Below are 20,227 nucleotides of genomic sequence, written 5' to 3'. Positions count from 1 at the left end.
TCCTTAAATTTCTCATATCTAACAGTCTTCTTCCAACACCACCACCACCACCACTTCTCCTTTTCTCTTCATGCCTTTGATTTGTTGGAGACACTGGGTTGTTTGTCCTGTGAGACATCCTAACATTTTGCATCTGGCTAATTGCTTCCTGTGGTATTATTTTGTCTCTATCTCCTCTATTTCCTGTAAACTGGTGGTTAGATCTAGAGGCTTGATTACATTCAGGTTCAATTTTCTTAGGCAAGAATATTTCATGGGTGATATTATGTACTTCCTTACTGCATCATGACAGGAAGTGCATAATGTCGGTTTTCCTAATTTTTACTTGTAGTAAGGTTGAGCCAGTGTGTTCAGATTATATCAACCTGATTCCTCATTATAAAGTTCCCTGTCATCCTTCACTTAATTATTTTAGCATCCATTGATGATTGTAGCCTACAACCATTAATCCATTAGTCATTACAAAATGGTGATTTTCTAACTTAGAATTCCTTTTACTTTCTTCCAACAGGAAGATCTTTCCCTCATGAATTATTTGATTACTTTGAAATACAGTCCATAAAAGAACTGTAGGATGGAATCTGATTCATTCCCTTTCAGTGTTCAGGGTAATGAGTTGGTATCCTAGCAACTTTCAAAAGTCATCAATGAGGATTTTTTAAAAAGATTACTACAAATCCCAGATTAAGAGAACCCATCTCTCAACTTAAAAAACAAGAAGATATAAAATACATTCATACCGCTTCTCTTTTAAGATTCATATTCATTTCTTCCATATTAGTATCGGCATGCCCATGTACTGATCTACCATGAATGTAATAACCAAAACATCTGTGGGATAACAGAAACACTGATATCTATCAAAAGAGAAGAAAAAGCAGTTAGCAACTCATCTGCAAAACAATAAAAATTAAGTTCTTCTTAAAATTGCTTTCTTTCTCTCAAAATAATGAGGGTTAATTCTTGGAAAACATAGAGGCATAGTAAGACATAATAAGACATAACAAAACAAGAGAATAATAAGATAATAAAGGATAATGAGGTTATTTTAAAAAGTAGATGCAAAAGAGACTGGAGACACTCCCAAGAAAGGAAGAAACAGGGTTGATATATGAAAACTTTTCAGGGACTTCAGGCTGAGTCAACTGTTTGGTGGCATAAGCAATTCATAATTAAGAAACTGCAAATAAAGAAGGAAAAATTAAGACAGTAAATATTAACTTGTAGCTTGTTATAACCATTTCTGGAATTAACCACCAGTGGAAATCAGACTAAAAATACAATCATAGCAAATCACTTTTAAAGCCTACTCATGACCTTTAAAAAGGGAGAAATAACAGTTGCAAGATGAAGTCAGAAAGTACTTACATTGCTCATACAGCACAAATCAACAAACTGTCGAATTTTATCTTCTACAAATCTCTCATAAAAGACAGCAAAGAACACAATCTGAAACATTAAGCCAAGTTCATGTTTATTAGATTTTAGGATTTAATTTTCTTTTATAGCCACAGTATAGTGTCATAAGAAAAAAGAAGTTCCAACCAAGAACATATTGGCCAAAAACAATTCCTGTGGGATAAAATCCTACTTATCATTTTTGATTCTTCTGTCAAAGGAAGAGTGCTTTGGAATTGTGTTAAGATTCACTGAGGGAGCTTATTTTGAATTTAAAAAAACTTTTCTGTGTCATTAAAATAAGATAGGACAAACACAGGGGGAGGAAGTAAGGGGCTTTAAAAGCTTTAGGATAAACCAATGCATTAATGGCCAGATTTAGGTCTGTTTCTGCAATTCTGCTCATCTCCTAAATTCAAAAAGCCACTAGAAAAATTGCTGTTTTTCAAATTAATATTCTCTGATAGAGTAGCACATAAAAAGCATATGTCAAGTATTCTGTTTCAACTACAGATAATGTGTTAAACATTCAAATGGAATGGTTTCAAGTGTTTTCTTAGATAGATTTAATAACAATACTACAAAGGGAAGTTTTATAAATCACAAGAGAAAAGTTTACATTGTAGGCCTTCTTAGATACACTTCAGAGAAGGAAAACATTTCCTAACCACCCAATTCAAAGCTGTCGCCTGCTGTCGCATTCCTAACTTCCACTCCCCTTACCTCTCCCTCTACTCACTATCTCATCTCCCTGCTGATGCCCTTCACAGCACTTGTCACAGCTGTGACTTGTTCTTGTTACAGCGTATCTTTGAGCTCAGCACAGTGCCTTGCACATAAAATATACTCAGATAGGTAAATGAATATAGCAGGTGAATACTGAAAAGACTTTCCTAAATACTCTATGTACACATTTTAAAACTCCTTTAAATGACATGAAAAACAGTAACATTCAAAGTTTAAAAACTAAAAGATGCCACTTAAAAATTGAAGAAGCTGGGTTTGGGGAAATATAAGGAGTGAACAATAAAGCCTAATATTATGAGAATCAAGAAGAGTTTGTATAGACAAATTTATGGAACTGTAATAGGCTAAAGGAACTTTTATGGATATTTTAGGAATAAACACTGATAGTTTGAGAATGTGACCATGGAGAGAAATACTTTCCTATCAAGTGATAGCAAAGTGAGAAACAAAGAACGAGGTTAGACGGTAGTGCCCAAAACAGCTAGTTGCTGCCTGAACAATCCTTTCCCTTCCCCTTAGTGACAGACCCCTTCTTTGAGTGGGCACACTGCTGCCCAGCTGACAGTGCAGTGAAGTGTGGCCATGTGACCAAGTTCTGACCAAGGAGATGTCAAAGACACTTCTGAAAGGGCTCTCATAGAGGAGAGCGTGAGTGTCCATTGCACTCCCCCGATCGGCAGGCCCACCAATCTGCACACAGGACCAGACCCCAGCCCCTATGGTCCTTGAGTTGGGGCTGCCCTTGCCCCACTGCCCGCCTCCTCATCCAGTCATGCTGGAGCATCTGAGCTCGCTGCCCACACAAATGGATTACAAGGGCCAGAAGCTAGTTGAACAGGGGTTTCAGGGGATTATTCTTTTTTTTTTTTTTTTTTGAGGTACGCAGGCCTCTCACTGTTGTGGCATCTCCTGTTGCGGAGCACAGGCTCTGGACGCGCAGGCCCAGCGGCCATGGCTCACGGGCCCAGCCGCTCCGCGGCACGTGGGATCTTCCCGGACCGGGGCACGAACCCGTGTCCCCTGCATTGGCAGGCGGACTCTCAACCACTGCGCCACCAGGGAAGCCCTTCAGGGAATTATTCTTTTCTGCAATACTTGGATTTATCTATGGGTATGTGGCTGAACAGTCTGGATGGACTACATAGTTATGGCAGGATTTGTTTTTTCGTGTTTGCTGACATTTTCCATCACGGCCCATTTATCACTGGTTCGAGACTTGCTCTGTTTGAGACTCCGGCACACAAGACAGGAAACCAGGTGAAAGAAAAATTAAGAGGCATGCTAAAAATAACTGACAGGGGTTTTCAAGATTCAGCTTTACTACTTTACCTGCTTGTGTTTCATGTGAAATGAGCTAAATTGTTTTCATACCTAAAATGTGAGCTAAAAACCACCTATGCTCAGCTATATATAAATTTTGTTCTCTATATTTTACTTCTCAGTTGGGTTTTGATTTATAAAACTTTTAGACTTTCTCTTAATAATCTTCATCTGAAATGCAGAACAGAAAACAACACAAGTATACAAACTTTCTTGCAGGTCTACAAAATAACGAAGAATAAATGCCTCGTAAGTGATAATACAATTTAACTATTACAGTTTCATAATTCATTATGAGTAGTTAAGCTGTTTTAATGTTTTCAGTTAAAACTCAAAGTGAAAAAAGTAAAGAGGAAAAAGGGTGAGGTCTTCTCCCCTGGCTCACCCCTGCAACTCCATCAGCTGTTATGCACTGCGAGGTGACCTTAGAGGTGAAGTCCTGAGGGGCAGAGCAGAACAACAGGCATCTGGGCCTGACAGCAGCCACCCTGCTGGCCCTGCATTGCTGACCTCTGCTCTTCTTTCTCACAGGAGACAGAAAAGTCACTTTTATTTCAGCCACTGCTATTTGGGGTTTCTGTATTGTTGTACTCAACCAATACAAAAAGCTTCAGATGGTATTCCTTTAAATTCTCTACACCCAGATAAATCTGATCTATTCACAAAAACTTATATTGGTATATATAAAAATAAATATTTTCTTACTATTATACTGATGATAAACATCAAACCCCATAATACGGTTGACAGCCAGTAACTAGACTTATCATGGTGATCATTTTGAAATGTATAGAAATATCAAATCACTATGCTGTGTTCCAGGAACTAACATAGTGTGTTGTAGGTTAATTATACATCAAAAACGAACAAATGAACAAACTCTTAGAAGAAGAGATGAGATTTCCGGTTACCAGAGGTGGGGGCTGGAGGCGGAAGTGGGGGGAACTGGATAAGGACAGTCAAAAGGTACAAACTTCCAGTTATAAGATAAATAAGTACTAAAGATGCAATGTGCAACATGACAAATATAATTAACGCTGTTTTAGGTTATACATAAAAGTTAAGAGAATAAATACTAAGAGTTCTCATCACAAGGGAAAATATTTTTATTTCTTTAATTTTGTATCTATATGAGATGATGGATGTTCACTAAACTTACTGTGGTGATCATTTCATGATGTGTGTAAGTTAAATCATTATGCTGTACACCTTAAACTTATACAGCATTGTATGTCAGTTATATCTCAATAAAACTGGAAGGGAAAAAAATCAAACCCCGTATTCTTTTAATCGAATTTTATTTCAAATCCTAATTTCTGTTTCTTTTTCTTTTCTGATTGTCAAACTATCCCTCACTAGCTCTATCCTATAGCTTCAAGTTTGAACAAGTCTCACCAACTTAAAATAAATGCAAATTTAGAGTCTATTCTTAAGTTACAGAATGACACCTGGGTCCAATTCTGTAGGAATTTTGGGATTTCAATCCCAAAGATCTTTTAAAATAAGCTTTTAAGGCAAATATTTGCTCTCCAGTTTATAGGAAGTTCAACCTATTCTTTCTAGAGGTCCCACCTTCATCTGCTTACTTAAAAGTTAAAGAGGGCTTCCCTGGTGGCGCAGTGGTTGAGAATCCGCCTGCTGATGCAGGGGACACGGGTTCGTGCCCCGGTCCGGGAAGATCCCACATGCCGCGGGGCGGCTGGGCCCTGTGAGCCATGGCCGCTGAGCCTGTGTGTCCGGAGCCTGTGCTCCGCAACGGGAGAGGCCACAACACAACAGTGAGAGGCCCGCGTACTAAAAAAAAAAAAACACCTTTTCCCACTCATGGGAGTGTTTGTAAGCAAGAGGAAAGAAATGCAGAGATCAGAGTTAAGCGCTGTAGCTGCTGCTTCTTTCTTTTCTTCCTTTCACTCTTTTTAAAAAAGTTTTAAGAAGATAAGGGAAGTAAGCATAGAAAAGATCCTCTGCTAGAGCCCTGGGACCTGAGAAGATTTATTTTTAGTTTCAGCTATTTCAATAAATATTTCAAAGAAGATTTCAGAAGGGGTACTGGTTTTTGAAAGATTCAATGATATATAAATAAATGTAAACTATAAGTTACATTTCAAAAGAAAAGAAAAGATTAAGGGTACCTTAGCAATTCCTATCATTATATATAAACTAAACCCTGTGACTAGAAAGCTGCAGACTCTGAAAGACCCTTCAGAGTCTCACTACTGATAAGAAATGAACTCTGAAATCAGATTGCCTGGGTTCAAATTCCAGTTCTGCCAATTCCTAATTGCATGACTTTAGGTAAATATTTAACCTTTCTGTGCCTCAGCATCCTCAGCTATAAAACGAGGATCCTAAAAGAATCTATCTCTGAGGGCTACTATAAAGATTAAGTTAATTTGTGTAATGCAGTTAATTAACACAGTGCCTAGATTATCATACTAAGTAAAGATTAGCTATTAGTTATTATTATTGTTGTTCTTGTCACCTTCTTTATACTATAGAAATCATGTTGTGGTCAATATTTGAGGATTAGCATGTAAACAGAGTTAAAAATATAGAGAGACAATGTTGCTTAAAAGAACAATCTCTTGTTACCTGTATAATTCCAACGACTAGCCAAAGAACGGTAGATACAGCATATCTCAAAATGCGGCTATAAGGAGCTATGTAGCTAGGTGGGCTTCTGGAAAGACTAGAAGATGAGTCCATTAATGCTAAGTTCTTGAATCCCACAACCTGAAATAATAAGAAAAAATAATTTAAACAGACATAAAGAAAACTCCTCTAGTCTGAAAATGAGACCCTCCTCTCTACTCCTTACCTTGAAAAACTAAAGTATTCAAGTTTGTATAAATGGTAGAAAATCTAGATAAAAATAATTATCCAGTATTTTAATTACAAAGTATTTAATACAAAATATTTAGCTAGTTCATTTGGTATTCTCTTCAATATGACTAAAGGCCAAATATAACCTTATTATCATATACACAGACAAAGCTCAAAAATTTCTGTCAAGAGAATAAAGCTTTCTTCAGTAAATTACCAATGAACAACCAGTATTTCATGAGTTTTAACATATGCCAGGAACTATGTAAAACACCTTTTATACTTTAAAACAGTATTTTCCAAAATGTCTTTTGAGGAAGATACCATCGAAGATACCATCTCTGATGAAAGGAAACCATGATCAAATAAGTTTAGTTAGTATATTATACTCACCTCCATGCCTTCCACCCTCATAGAGTAAAAGCTCTGGAAAGTTTTATGGTAAAGGAATCTACATGACTTTATTGAATCCAGTGTTTTCCAAACTTACTTCATTATAATACTTTTTTCTCACATAACACCTTTTAAAGCTTTAAAAAACACTACTATAAATGCATTTTTGAGACAGTGTTCATATATCCTAGGGACACACACATTCCTCTAGGTTTAAAAAGGAAAGGAAGGAGAAAAGCAGGAAAGAAGGAAAAAGGAAGGAAGGTAGATAGACATACAAGTTAATAATTCATATCTAACCTTACTTAAGCAGCTAATTCTATTTTATTTTATTTTATTTTTTTTTTAAATTTTTTGGTATGCGGGCCTCTCACTGTTGTGGCCTCTCCCGTTGCGGAGCACAGGCTCCGGACGCGCAGGCTCAGCGGCCATGGCTCATGGGCCCAGCCGCTCTGCGGCACGCGGGATCCTCCCGGACCGGGGCACGAACCTGTGTCCCCTGCATTGGCAGGCGGACTCCCAACCACTGCGCCACCAGGGAAACCCCAGCAGCTAATTCTAGAGAAAACCTGTTACTCATACAGTTTCCATATTTCAGTCTCATATTCAGTACGGAATCATTCTTTAATAATTCTACCCAGACCCATGAAATAACTGTAAAGGGATCATAAGCATGTACCCATTCAGTGTGTCTTGTTAAGCTACAGCCCCAGCTCTTAAGACAGAACACAGTCCATAGTAGGTGTTCAATTTTTGTTAGAAAATTTCAACCTTCTAATAGTGGTTCTAATACAGGAGTGAGAATATGAATAATGGGGGGGGGGTTCTTAAAATACAGATACCTGGGCTTGCCTCAGAGCTACGGAATTGAACATAATCTTGAGGGGTGAGGTAAGGCATAGGTATTCTGCAAAAGCTTCATATGGGATTCTGCTACAAACCAGTGGTTTAAAAATCACTCCTTACCTACAGTAGACAAATTCAAAGAGACAGAAAGTAGAATGGTGGTTTCCAGGCACTGGGGAGAGGGGAGAAGACGGCTGTTGTTTAATGGGCACAGAGTTTTAGTTTTGAAAGATGAACAGAATTCTAGAGACTACTGCACAACAATGGGAATGTACTTAACAGTACTGAACTGTATACGTAAAGTGATTAAGATGGTAAATTTCATGTTATGTGTATTTTTTAATGGCTTGATTACAATACTTTAACCTTTAGAAAACTCTTCCACTGACATGAAAACTTAGCTGGAATTATATTAACATTTATGAGGTACCCATAAGTTGTATACAATTGCATCAAACAGTTTATACCTCCAAAAGGAAGAGGACAGTAAGTACTTGAAAGAGTGGGTTAATTTTTCTCACAGTCTGAATTTCATTCCATTCATTTGCCACAAAATATGTTCTCCATATGCTTACGGGAACGGTCGCACTCCGAATACCACCCTCACCTGGTTGGGGAGATAAAACGAGTAAAAGAGTTTCACCTTCTTTGCTCTACAATGGTGGCAAAAGAATCTTGGTACAAATGGTTACTTTCATTACCTTCAACAGCTTTAAGAACCTTTCCTTTAGGTCGCTCCCAATCAATAAAGAATATGTCTATGGTAATCTGGGAGATGAGCTTATGCAAAAATTGCAGAGCCTGAGAATGACAAACAAAACACCTTAAAGTATCTGCATTAAGCCTGCTTATGAAACCAGCAGTGATTCTTTAAGAATGTCCATCGACAGATGAATGGATAAAGAAGATGTGGTACCTATATACAGTGGAATATTACTCAGCCATAAAAAAGAATGAAATAATGCCATTTGCAGCAACATGGCTGCAACTAGAGATTATCATACTAAGTGAAGTAAGTCAGAAAGAGAAAGACAAATGCCATACAATATCACATGTGGAATCTAAAATATGACACAACTGAACTTATCTATGAAAACAGAAACAGACTCACAGACATAGAGAACAGACTTGTGGTTGCCAAGGGGAGTGCGGCAGAGAGGGATGGACTGGCAGTTTGGGGTTAGTAGATGCAAACTATTATATACAGAGTGGATAAACGAGATCCTAATGTATAGCACAGGGAACTATACTCAATATCCTGTGATAAATCATAATGGAAAAGAATATAAAAAAAGAATGTCTCTGTGTATAACTGAGTCACTTTGCTGCACAGCAGAGATTGGCACAACGTTGTAAACCAACTATACTTCAAGAAAAAAAGGGGCTTCCCTGGTGGTGCAGTGGTTGAGAGTCTGCCTGCCGCTGCAGCGGACACGGGTTCGTGCCCCGGTCCGGGAAGATCCCACATGCCGCGGAGCGGCTGGGCCCGTGAGCCATGGCCGCTGAGCCTGCGCGTCAGGAGCCTGTGCTCCGCAACGGGAGAGGCCATAGCAGTGAGAGGCCCGCGTACAGCAAAAAAAAAAAAAAAGAAACAAACATACTGTAATCATAAGAATATATAATTTTCACAAGTTACAAAGTCGTAATACCATTAGGGGATCAATAGAAGCTCACGAAATAACGGAATCACCAAATTCACAGAATTTTTATATACATATTAATTCGACTTCCCTTTTTCTGTCTTTCTTTGAAATAGGGATATGAAAGGAGACACACTACCTCCTCCTCATACAGGGATCTTGCATTAATTGTCTCTCTTTCCCAAGGTTTCCAAAAGCATACTTTGTTTTCTAGATCATCTAACTTCTTTATAAGTAAAGAAGTCCTAATTGAAGTTTTAGCATGCTCTCACTTTTGGTTTCTTTTCCCTATTTGTGGTATCTTCATTTATGGAATATGTTTAAACTAAGGCTTCTTCCTAGTAGGTACATTATTGATCAAACAAGGGATAAAAATCTAAGTATGGGATGATTCCTCTCTTCATGGAGCTCACAGATCAGTGGGAACATCAGACACTTAATAATCACAACACAAGTGGATGAGATCTACCACAGAAGCATGTAAAGAGGTTCATATCCATCAACAGAACAATGAAGTAGGGAGGGGGGTTGCCATGGGAAGAGGAGGAAAGGAATATGGAGGCAGAGAACAAATGCTAAGAGTTCAGCACTTTATCGAGCATGGTACCTTTTACTCTCAATTAACAGGTTAAATTAAATAATAACAAAATATTTAAGGCAGATCTTCAGAATAAGATATCTATTATAAATAAAAGTAGACTTCCTAGTAAAACAGAATTAATTCACGCTTTCTTCCAAAATTAAACTAAATTTTACACCAAAGATTTTGAAAGCAGTTTAATTTTAAAGACTTATGTGCTTATTAGCAGGTCTTTTAAATTCAGTAACCCATGCTTTGAAACTTACCTTCAGAGCAAAAGCACATCCCACATAAGTAACAAAACGTTCTTCCTGAGCCGGCATTGGTAGCAAAACAGAGACAGACTTCTGTGCCTATGATAAAAATTACGCTGCTAAATATGACCATACAAAGTTTTTACTAAACACAAGTTATAACCCAAAGAAAGCATAAAAGAGGAAGGTGGTGATGCACTCAATAAACACAGCACACTCAGGGAATCATGAGTTTAGCACTTGCCCCAATACTCTTGATCAGAAATATCCTCAACTAAAGACAGTTCCTTTATAAAGAAAGCTTACAAGTTATTCAGGTATTGGCACTTAGGTTAAATTCAGAAAATCACTTACTTTGAAGAAAATAAGCCAGTAAAGGCCTGTTCCCACAGTGATGATAAAGAAAACATTGGCCAGATCACCAGCATAGTAAACCAAGAATTTCATAACTGTCTGCAATTTAAAAAGATAATTACAGCCATTATAAACACTATCTATTTATACTATTACTTTTAATAACATGTTATTTACCCAGTTTCTCAAGCTTGAAGCCTTGTTTCATGTATACGTGGATCAGTTAGAAAGACCAACTGCAGCCACTTCCTAGACACCTTTTGGGTCCTAACCTTTTGATCCATTCCCAATAGCCTCTGTCTTATTCAACCCTTCTCACCTTTCACCACCTAAGAAATTTAGAACTGCTTCCTAATTTTCTTTGAGTCTGGAATCCTTCTCTCCAATGTATCCTCTATACTACCATCAGAGTTGGCTTTCTAAAATGTAAATTGGATTGTGTTACTCTCCTTCTTAAAAATGTACAGTGATGCCTTATTAAAATATAAATTCCTGACTCACAAGGTCCTCTACAACCTAGACAAAAATTAAATGTTGAGCCTCATCTGCCAGTTCCAACCACTTACTCAATAATTAACTACTCCACACTTTCATCTCAAATGTTTTGGGGAATGAAATGGGCATTGATTCTACAAATATTCTTCCCTTCTTCTCTCTGGCAAACTCTTGTGAGCTCTGAGGGCAGAGACCATGTCTCTCTTTGCTCATTATCACAACCCCCCCAGTGCCTAGTAGAGCACCTGGCACTCAGACAGTAGGCTATCAGTGACTATTTGTGGAATGCGCAGATAACCCAGCTTAAAGTTCACTTCTCTTGGAAGCCTTTCTTGACTATCCCAGACAGTAAATCAAGCCCCCCTCCTCTGATTCCTTGGCACATTGGCTCTGGAGTCAGGAAGATATATCCCAGCACAAACAAGTTTACTATGTGCCTTTCACATGTTCTTAATCAGCTAAATGGAAATACCATCTATTACTTTGTTACTATAAAAATTAAATGAATAGGAAACTTACTTAACCTCTGCCACAATTTCAGCACGTATAAAATGGGAATGATAATAATACCTAACTTCATAGAGCTATTGTGAGGACTAAATGAACTATACATGTAACGCTTAAAAAAGTGCCTGGCACATAGTAAATATTTAAAAAAATGATAGATAAAAATAAAAACAAACATTAAAAAAGATTAATTGAGAAGAGAAACTATAAAGTTAATAGAATAAAATATGGGCGAATACCTTTTTGATCTTGAGATAGGGAAGGCTTTCCTAAACAAGATCCTAAAAGCACATTTCATAATATGAAAACCTATTCAGATGTGACAATATTAAAATCAAGAGTTTCTGTTAAACAAAGTAACACGTAGATAAAATAACACATGAATCACTCTTGGAGAATAAATTTCAACATCATAAACCAAAAGTGGATTTATATTTAGAAAATACATAAAACTCTAAATAAATAAAATAGAAAAACTTGTTTAAAAAACAAGAAAAACTGAAAACTTAATTAGAAAAATGGGCAAGGGATATAAACAGGAAGTTCACAGAAGGGGAAACCCAAATGACTAATAAAGCATATGAAGAGTAATCAGAGAAATGAAAATTAAATCAGAGTAACATACTACTTACCCCACCAAATTGGCAAAAAATGGAAAGACTTGAAAAACAGCAAGTATTGGTGAGGACGTGAGGAAACAAGAACAGCTCTGCTGTTGGGTGCAGACTGGCCCACAGCAACATGGGAGGGAAATGAGCATACACCTCTCATAGTCATATACACCAGAGAAACTCAAGGCAACTTTTTACTCATTCTCTAGCTGTGTCTTATTAGAAGGATATAAAATAGCCAAAAGATAAAAATATACTTAAAAAATTCCTGTGATCATACCTGTAAATCGATCATGGGACTCCCAATGCGTCTCTTCCAACCTGCTGTCTTCAAAAGAGACAATAAAACAGCTAGTCCACCCAACACGCCCAAAGCAATCTACAGGAAAAAAAAATGTTGGAATTTATGTAATTTCATAATGTAATTTCATCCATGTTCAAAGATACTGTAAATAGAAAGTAAAGAAGTACTCAAAAAATGGTGGTGGAAGGTGGCTAAAAGGACATAGGAGCCAAATTTAAGGAACCCCCAATGGTCAAATCTGGGACAATTTGAGCAAGAAAATAGATAGTAATTAATTATTATTGCTAGAATAAATAAATATCCATGAGTCCATACTGATTTAAATAAATAATTGAATAAATAAATCAATGTGGACAAAGGGACAGTTCCTCCTTATAGTAGAACTTGAATTAACAAATATAGAAGAAATGATGGAAATACACAATCACCATCAGACAAATGTCACAGTAACACTTTTTGCTGCCAAGAATTAACAATGGGTGCTAAAATTAGAGGGCAAAAGAATAATGAGGAGCAGGATATTTGCATAATCTCAAGCATTTCCTCACAAGATACAAGATACTTATTAATTACAAGTGGAAAAATACAGTGGAGAACTCTGTGGACACCATCTTAGCCATATGATCGAGGTTGACATCACTGTTAATAAGATACACTGACATCAAGTATCTTCTGATATGATTTGCTGAGAAGGGTACAACATCATTTTTGTGGCATTTGTGCTAAAACTACATTTTAGTCATGGAAAAATATGGGAAAATATCAGATAAACCCAACTGAGGGCCAAAATACCAGTGTCAGTCATGAAAGACAAAGAATGACAGAGGACCTGTCACAGATCTAAAGATACACACGTGGCTAGAAGTAATATGTGACCCTGGACTGGGTCCTGAAACAGAAGAAGGATAGTGAAAAAAATCTGTAAAATCCAAAGAGTATTTAGATTAGTTAACAGGACTACATCAATATTAATTTTCTGATTAAGATCACTGTACTACCATCATGTAAGGTGCTAACATTAGGGGAGACTGGGTGAGGGATATGTTGCAAATCTCTTTATTTTGACAACTTTCCTGTACATGTAAAAACTTTTTTTTTAATTAAAAAATATACTGTAAGTATTTTTAACAGGTTAAAATAAACTCACATCTGTCTGGACATGTGCTTCTCCTTGATCCATTTCATATGTGACCGAGAAAGAAACCTGATATTTAAAAGAAAGCAAATTAGCCATACTGAAGTTATATAACACAAACCTACTTTTACTATAAAAATAACTTATAGCTGAATTTTACCATAAATGCCATACTTTTGAACTATCAACGTTACTAGAGTTGACCCTTATTTGTATCAATACATAAATGAATACGCTTTTGGGAATTATTCATGCTACTTTAAACATCCCTTTTGAACACATGTTAAAGAAAGAGGGCTTCATTAGGAGCTAGGTTAGGTTCATTAATAGCAGTCAAGCCAAATTAACCATATTTCATTTTCTGATAGGTTTCTGTAACTGAGGAGTGTGACTGATCTTATGTATCAAGAATTCAGCAACTGGCTAAATAATCACAGCCTAAGATGGCAGATTAATCAAAGGGCTGAACAAGAATCTTAGGGATACCACTATATTGAGACAGGAGAAAGAAGAACCAGTAAAGGGTTAAGAGAAACAGGAGTGTGAGAAGTAGGAGAGGGAAGATACCTAAGTCTTACCAAGGTCATGAACAGGTAGTTTCAAGGAGGAGGTCACCAGTAGTGTCAAATGTTGTACAACTGGCCCTTGAACAATGCATGGGTTAGGGACGCCAACCCCCGTGCAGTCAAAAATCCAGATAGAACTTTAGAGTTGGCCCTCCGCATCCATGGATTCAACCAACTTCATGTACTGCTGTGGTACATATTTAGTGAAGAAAGAAAAAAAACCCATGTATAAGTTGACCCATGCAGTTCAAACCCATGTTGTTCAAGGGTCAACTGTGTAAGTGTCAAGTTAAAGAAATAAAGCCAGTGTATGTGGAATTCATTGCTGACTGCATGAAACAGGTTTTGGAAGCAAATGGCAAGAGCAAAACTGCAAATGATGAAAGAGTAAATAAATGGTTGGGAAATCAAGGAAAGAGACACGATAGCAAGCTGAACAGTTGGCAGAGTTGATGGAAGATTTTACTGTTTGGTTGTGTTAGTTTGTTTTTAAGATGGGGCAACCTGAAGGGTATTATAAGTAAAGGAAAGGGACCAGCAGAGAAGCTGGCTGAATAAAGGGCTGTGGGTGAAACAGGATACTGGAGGAAGTACCCTAAACAAGTACAGGTTGAAAATTCGCTTAAGAAAGGGGGAAGGGTCCTTTTTTCTTAGAAATAGGAACAGGAGTTAGGAAAGATAATGAAACAGAGATACTTGAGTATTAAAGAGGAAATCTGAAGGACTTCATATTGGATGGTTTTGATCTGCTCAGTAAAATACGAAGATAGGTTATTTGCCTTTGGTGAGAGAGCAGAGATGTAGCTGGATACTTAAAATGAATGTAGAACTTTTACAATAGCTATCATGAGAAATTAAGAAATGATGAAAGAACTGTAGTACATTCTACAATTAGAATGAATTTGAGGTGGACTTCCTCAATATGGCTTTATGATTCTCTCAACTTTTTTTCTCTTTTTTTCCAATTTGTCAAGACTTAGTTTAGAATATTTTGGACAAGAAAAATATTTAAGGAAAACACCCGGAAGTGTTTTATATTAAGATAAATATATTCTTGATTACCCAAGAATGACCATTCCAGGAAGACGTAAACCAGGCAGTCTTTTATTTTTACTGAGCATGTTTCTGGATTTTCTTCTCCTCTCACTATACTGTATACAAATACAGGCAATTGAAGCGAATTTTCACATGAAATTGGGTAATACAAATGAGGATGTGAAATCTTTCAGAGAAAAGTTATTTATGTGCCTACTTTTCACTTAATGAAAGCCTGAATGCAATAGTAGCTGAGCACAAGTACAAGCGCAGCAGAGAGGCCAAAAGCACTGGCTGAAGAACTGGAATATTAAAATTCAGAAAGGTAAAACAAAAGAAATTAAAAGCTATTAGTGGGCTTCCCTGGTGGCACAGTGGTTGAGAGTCCGCCTGCCGATGCAGGGGACACGGGTTCGTGCCCTGTTCTGGGAAGATCCCACATGCCGCAGAGCGGCTGGGCCCGTGTGTCCGGAGCCTGTGCTCCGCAACAGGAGAGGCCACAACAGTGAGAGGCCCGTGTATAGCAAAAAAAAAAAAAAAAAGCTATTAGTGAGTCTTGGAGGTAAGGAATGCTCACCTTCCAATTCTCACGTTTCTGGAGAGGACAGGGAATGAGGACGAAGTATAGAAGGATTAGCCTGTTTTTGATCTCTATCCTCTCATTTACCCCTCATCAAAGCAGGGATGCTTCATCTGCCTGGCGAGGCAGAGAGGAGGAAGTGTGTCGTGCGGCTTGGCCTTTCCCAGGCTCATTCTCTTTGGTGCAGCTTGTTTTCAGTGTGCACATGGTATCGCTTCCATATACAGGCCCTGCCAGGCAGGGGAGGATTTTAGTTCTGTGGTTAAATTTAACTGAGTTGGGAAATAGCAGAAGACTAATTGGCTGCAGGTCCAAACTGCATTCTCTAGCTCAGTTTAGTGCTACTAGCTATAAAGCTGATAATTTGATTCTCTTTCTGCCTGTTGAATCGTGTCTCTATCAAGTGGGCAAGACTGGTGAGAAGAGGAACACACATGCCCACTTAAGGTTTGAGTTCCTGGTTTAGTTAGTCAAGGAGGCAAAATCTTAACGGAAGCAAGGTGGCCAAAGAGGACAGGAGCAGATGCTGCATGGCTCAGCATACCCCAGGATACTGAACAGGGAGGCCCAGGTGCTGGTGATGCTGTCTACTGACAAACATAATTCTTGCTTTTTTATACCCAGGATCCATAAGAACTCACCTCTTACCACTGTTAGTAAAAAATAATTAAGTCTCGACTATATAAAGTGCCATGTTTATTTAAAACTTTAAAAAGGACTAATTGTCTTTTGACCATAACACAAACTCTATCAGCATTATACTAACACATAGAGAGGCAATGATTAGGAAGGAACTCACCTTCACAGACTGGCTGTTGGGATCTTTGATATCAATGTCACTGTAGGCAATGGTAATTAAGGGAGTGTAGATATTTCCATTTTTTGTGTTGGGTACAAGGCGGATACTGTTTAAAAGAAAATTCATTTTTAGTTATAAATACATCTAGGCCCTTAAACATACATTTAACTTACTGTTTCTTCTGAATTGGATATGGATAGTCTTGGTGATCTCAGAACTACCAGTTACTAAAAACTAGAGGTCAAACATAAACTAATGGTAACAATATAGGCTATTTGAAGCGGTCAAAACTTTATATTGAAATATAACCTCTAAAAAAAAAATCAAAAAAAAAAATATAACCTCTGAGACAAATTAGAAACTCTTGTTGATCTAGGTCCTATGAAGTTTACAAATGAAATCAGTGAAGTACTGTGCACCACTTTTGAGGACTACTCAAAAGAGAAGTGTTACATGAAGCCTAGAGAAAGGCAGATAATATCCTAATTTTCAAAGAAGATGAATTCTTAACAAAATACTGTGTCATATCTAATACTGTTTAGGGCACATAATGGGGTACATTTTGCTGAATTCAACGCATTAGTAATGTACAGTTTGTAAACTCAGAAAGGAAAAGGCCAAGCAGCAGTGGCCAGCATAGTTTCTCCAAGAGCAAATCGAGTGTGACTAGTTTCAATTTCATTTTCACTAGGGATACTACATTAGATTGAGGGACTGCTAAAAACAGCACAGTTGAATTTCAGCAAGGTATATGACAAAACTTCTGTACTGCCTACCTCATAAGATTATCATAAAAATCAAAGTGAAAAAAATAATGTATGTTGAAGTGCCAGAAAGAAGATGGTGTTGATTTTCATCAGTGTATTCAAGGTGCACATCATAAAATATTGGAGTGGGAAGGCTGGTTAAGGTCTTAGAGATACGAATCTCACACTGGAGAAGACACATAAGGGCTGCAAGGCACTACCCTAAGGCAGGGTCATCATTAAAGTATACTAGGAAGGGACTTCCCTGGTGGCGCGGTGGTTAAGAATCCACCTGCCAATGCTGGGGACACAGGTTCGATCCCTGATCCAGGAAGATCCCACATGCCGCAGAGCAACTAAGCTCATGCTCCATAACTACTGAGCCTGTGCCCTAGAGCCTGCGAGCCACAACTACTGAAACCCACACACCTAGAGCCCATGCTCCACAACAAGAGAAGCCACCGCAATGAGAAGCTCGTGCACCACAATGAAGAGTACCCTCCGCTCGCTGCAGCTAGAGAAAGCCCGTGCACAGCAAGGAAGACCCAACACAGCCAAAAATAAATTTATTTTTTTTAAAAAGTATCCTAGGAAGAGTGAGGTATTGATAATTAATGAGGGCCAACCTAGAACAGTAGCTGTTAAAGGAGATGGAGCCGGAGGAGGCCTGCCTGCTGCAATCACCTGGCAGGCTCTAACATACCTGCTTCAGCCCACTGATCTTTACTTTCCCCCTCTCAACCCATTCTAATTTAGCAGGTCTAGAGTGAGCCTACAATATGAATTTTGGCAAAAGTCCTTAATCTCTTCTGATGTAATTCTCCCCTCTATTAGTGTATCCCAATCTATCGGGACATCTAAAAACACAGTATGTATTGTTCCAGTTCAGGGGTTCTTATTGTTTTCATCTGATAATTACAGGACAATACTTTCACTACCACATTTTCCCATATACTCCAAGCCTCATTTAGTGCATTAGACGTTTGTTTACCTCAGTGATATTTGGGTAGCAACTCGAATTAATCTTGGATGACTTCCTAGGTCATTTTCTCTTCCACTTAGTGCATCCACTAAGAAAATGCGCCGAGTCAGAAGCCACTTGCCAGAGCTACTGTCTTTTATAATAATAATAAAAAAAGATAGCATTTAAAAAATACCTTCAATTCTTCAAGATGTCTCTCAAGGAGAACTTTTTCAGTTCTACTAATTTTTCTATTAAAATTAGCCCTGATTTTACAGTTCTACTAATTTTTCTCAGGATACACTTTTAGCAATAACATAATTTCTTAATAATAAGCCTGATATATTTAGTAAAAATTTCTAAATATACCCGCAACCTTACTGTTTTACTTTTAGGCATGCTATATAGAAACTTATACTCAGAGAGAATCTATGACCATTCTTATAATCTGTGATTTATTAAATTATCATGTTGGTTGCCTGGTTTATTGATTTCAGCTCAGAGAAAGAGTGGTATGTATGGATTCCTTACCTTGGTTCACAAATATTTTATTGTGCTGAAGATTTAAGTTTAACACAGGCACAGCCCAAATATATTGGTGTTGATTTTCATCAGTATATTCAAGGTACACATCATAAAACGTAGGCATGGGGAAGTCAGTTAAGATCTTAGAGACAGGAATCTCACACTGGAAAATAAAATGAAAAATGAAAGTATCCAAATTGAAAATTAGAAAGCATATTTATTATCTTTAAAAGTTCTTTTTTTTTTTTTTTTTTGTGCTAGGCGGGCCTCTCACTGTTGTGGCCTCTCCCATTGCGGAGCACAGGCTCAGCGGCCATGGCTCACAGGCCCAGCCGCTCTGTGGCATGTGGGATCTTTCCAGACCGGGGCACGAACCCGCGTCTCCTGCATCGGCAGGCGGATTCTCAACCACTGCGCCACCAGGGAAGCCCTAAAAGTTCTTTTTAATTGTAAAATGAAATATCTTTCAGTTATCTTGTTTATACACATTTCCATGGGTCTTTCAAAACATGCATACTATGTATGATTCTTTTACAAGGGCCAAAATAACTAACAGCAAAGAACCACCTGGATCTTGCCCTACAACCCATTCATTCTCAACAGTACAGTGAAAAGGTTTAAAAACTCCTATCCTACGGGATGAGGTCCCAATTCTTTCTCCTGATGTACACTGCTGTTTATGATCTGGCTCCCCTTAACAGAGCCAGGTTTATCTCCCACTGCTCCCTCTCTGTCTATGGTCCAGTCACACTAATCTACTTACAGTCTCTAAATATGCTATGTTATTCTACATCTCTCTAACACTGCAAATGGTGCTTCTGTTTGACATTCCCTTCCCCACTGTGCTCTCCTGGCAAACTCATATTCATTCTACAAGCGCAAGTATCACTCACTCTGTAAAGCCTTTCCATATTTCCCTAGGAACTGCTAATGAACCCTCCTTTGGACCAACATGGTACCTTGTTCGTATCTATAGAACAACACATCACATTCTTTGCAATTCTTTGTCTGTCTATATAGCTGTTTTCTCTACCAGGCTATGAACTCCTTGAGAGGCAACCAGGTTCAATAAGAAAAACATGATTTTCAAGCCTAACAGAACATTTACGTGATGCAACACCTTGAGTAAACTACCTAATCTTACTGAGCACCATTTCCTCATTCATAAAACACAAACAATATGTATTTCACATAGCTATTTCATGGATCAGATGAGATAAAAATGATAAAATGCTGAGCATACAGCAGTGGGCATTTAACAAGTGTTGATTCTCCTGGCCCAAGGTAGACACACAATAGCATTTAAAAAAAATAACATAGAAGTCATTTCTGATAATTAAATTAAATTCACGTTCATGATAGAAAATTTGGAAAATATAAAAAAGAGAGAAAATCACCTATAATCCCGCCACTCAGAGATAACCACCATTAAAAATGTTTATCTTCTTCTAATCTGTTTCCCCTGATAGTATTTTTCATTGCGGTTTTAACAAAACTGGAAGCACAGTTTTGTTCTATGGTGTATGTATATGCATTTTATCAAGAAGTATTTTTGTAGGCTAGTGAAATTTCTTTCAAACGTTTAATGGCTCATAATATTCCTTTGTA

The 20,227-nt window shown here is 37.7% G+C and overlaps 1 protein-coding gene and 1 pseudogene across 5 annotated transcripts in view; one reads left to right on the top strand and one right to left on the bottom strand.

The window, feature by feature from the left end:
• Window positions 1-20,227, bottom strand: part of TMEM67 (transmembrane protein 67) — a 62,213-nt gene that overhangs the window by 10,832 nt on the left and 31,154 nt on the right. For 4 of the 5 annotated variants that reach the window (XM_059042874.2, XM_067017954.1, XM_067017955.1 and 1 more), the window contains 12 exons: window positions 18,626-18,782; window positions 18,125-18,248; window positions 16,388-16,493; window positions 13,420-13,476; window positions 12,249-12,347; window positions 10,356-10,454; window positions 10,014-10,100; window positions 8,229-8,328; window positions 7,995-8,134; window positions 6,058-6,198; window positions 1,369-1,449; window positions 741-857 (listed from right to left, as the gene is read on the bottom strand). In XM_059042874.2, coding sequence (XP_058898857.2) covers window positions 741-857; window positions 1,369-1,449; window positions 6,058-6,198; window positions 7,995-8,134; window positions 8,229-8,328; window positions 10,014-10,100; window positions 10,356-10,454; window positions 12,249-12,347; window positions 13,420-13,476; window positions 16,388-16,493; window positions 18,125-18,248; window positions 18,626-18,782 — 1,308 coding nt within the window. The remainder of the gene's footprint in view (window positions 1-740; window positions 858-1,368; window positions 1,450-6,057; window positions 6,199-7,994; window positions 8,135-8,228; window positions 8,329-10,013; window positions 10,101-10,355; window positions 10,455-12,248; window positions 12,348-13,419; window positions 13,477-16,387; window positions 16,494-18,124; window positions 18,249-18,625; window positions 18,783-20,227) is intronic. The other variant, XM_067017953.1, reaches the window with a different exon arrangement.
• Window positions 2,918-3,440, top strand: LOC131743913 (signal peptidase complex subunit 1-like; annotated as a pseudogene).

The sequence above is a fragment of the Kogia breviceps genome, chromosome 17 (assembly GCF_026419965.1).
Source record: "Kogia breviceps isolate mKogBre1 chromosome 17, mKogBre1 haplotype 1, whole genome shotgun sequence".
NCBI classification, from domain to species: domain Eukaryota; kingdom Metazoa; phylum Chordata; class Mammalia; order Artiodactyla; family Physeteridae; genus Kogia; species Kogia breviceps.
This window is presented reverse-complemented; position numbering and strand designations above follow the sequence as displayed.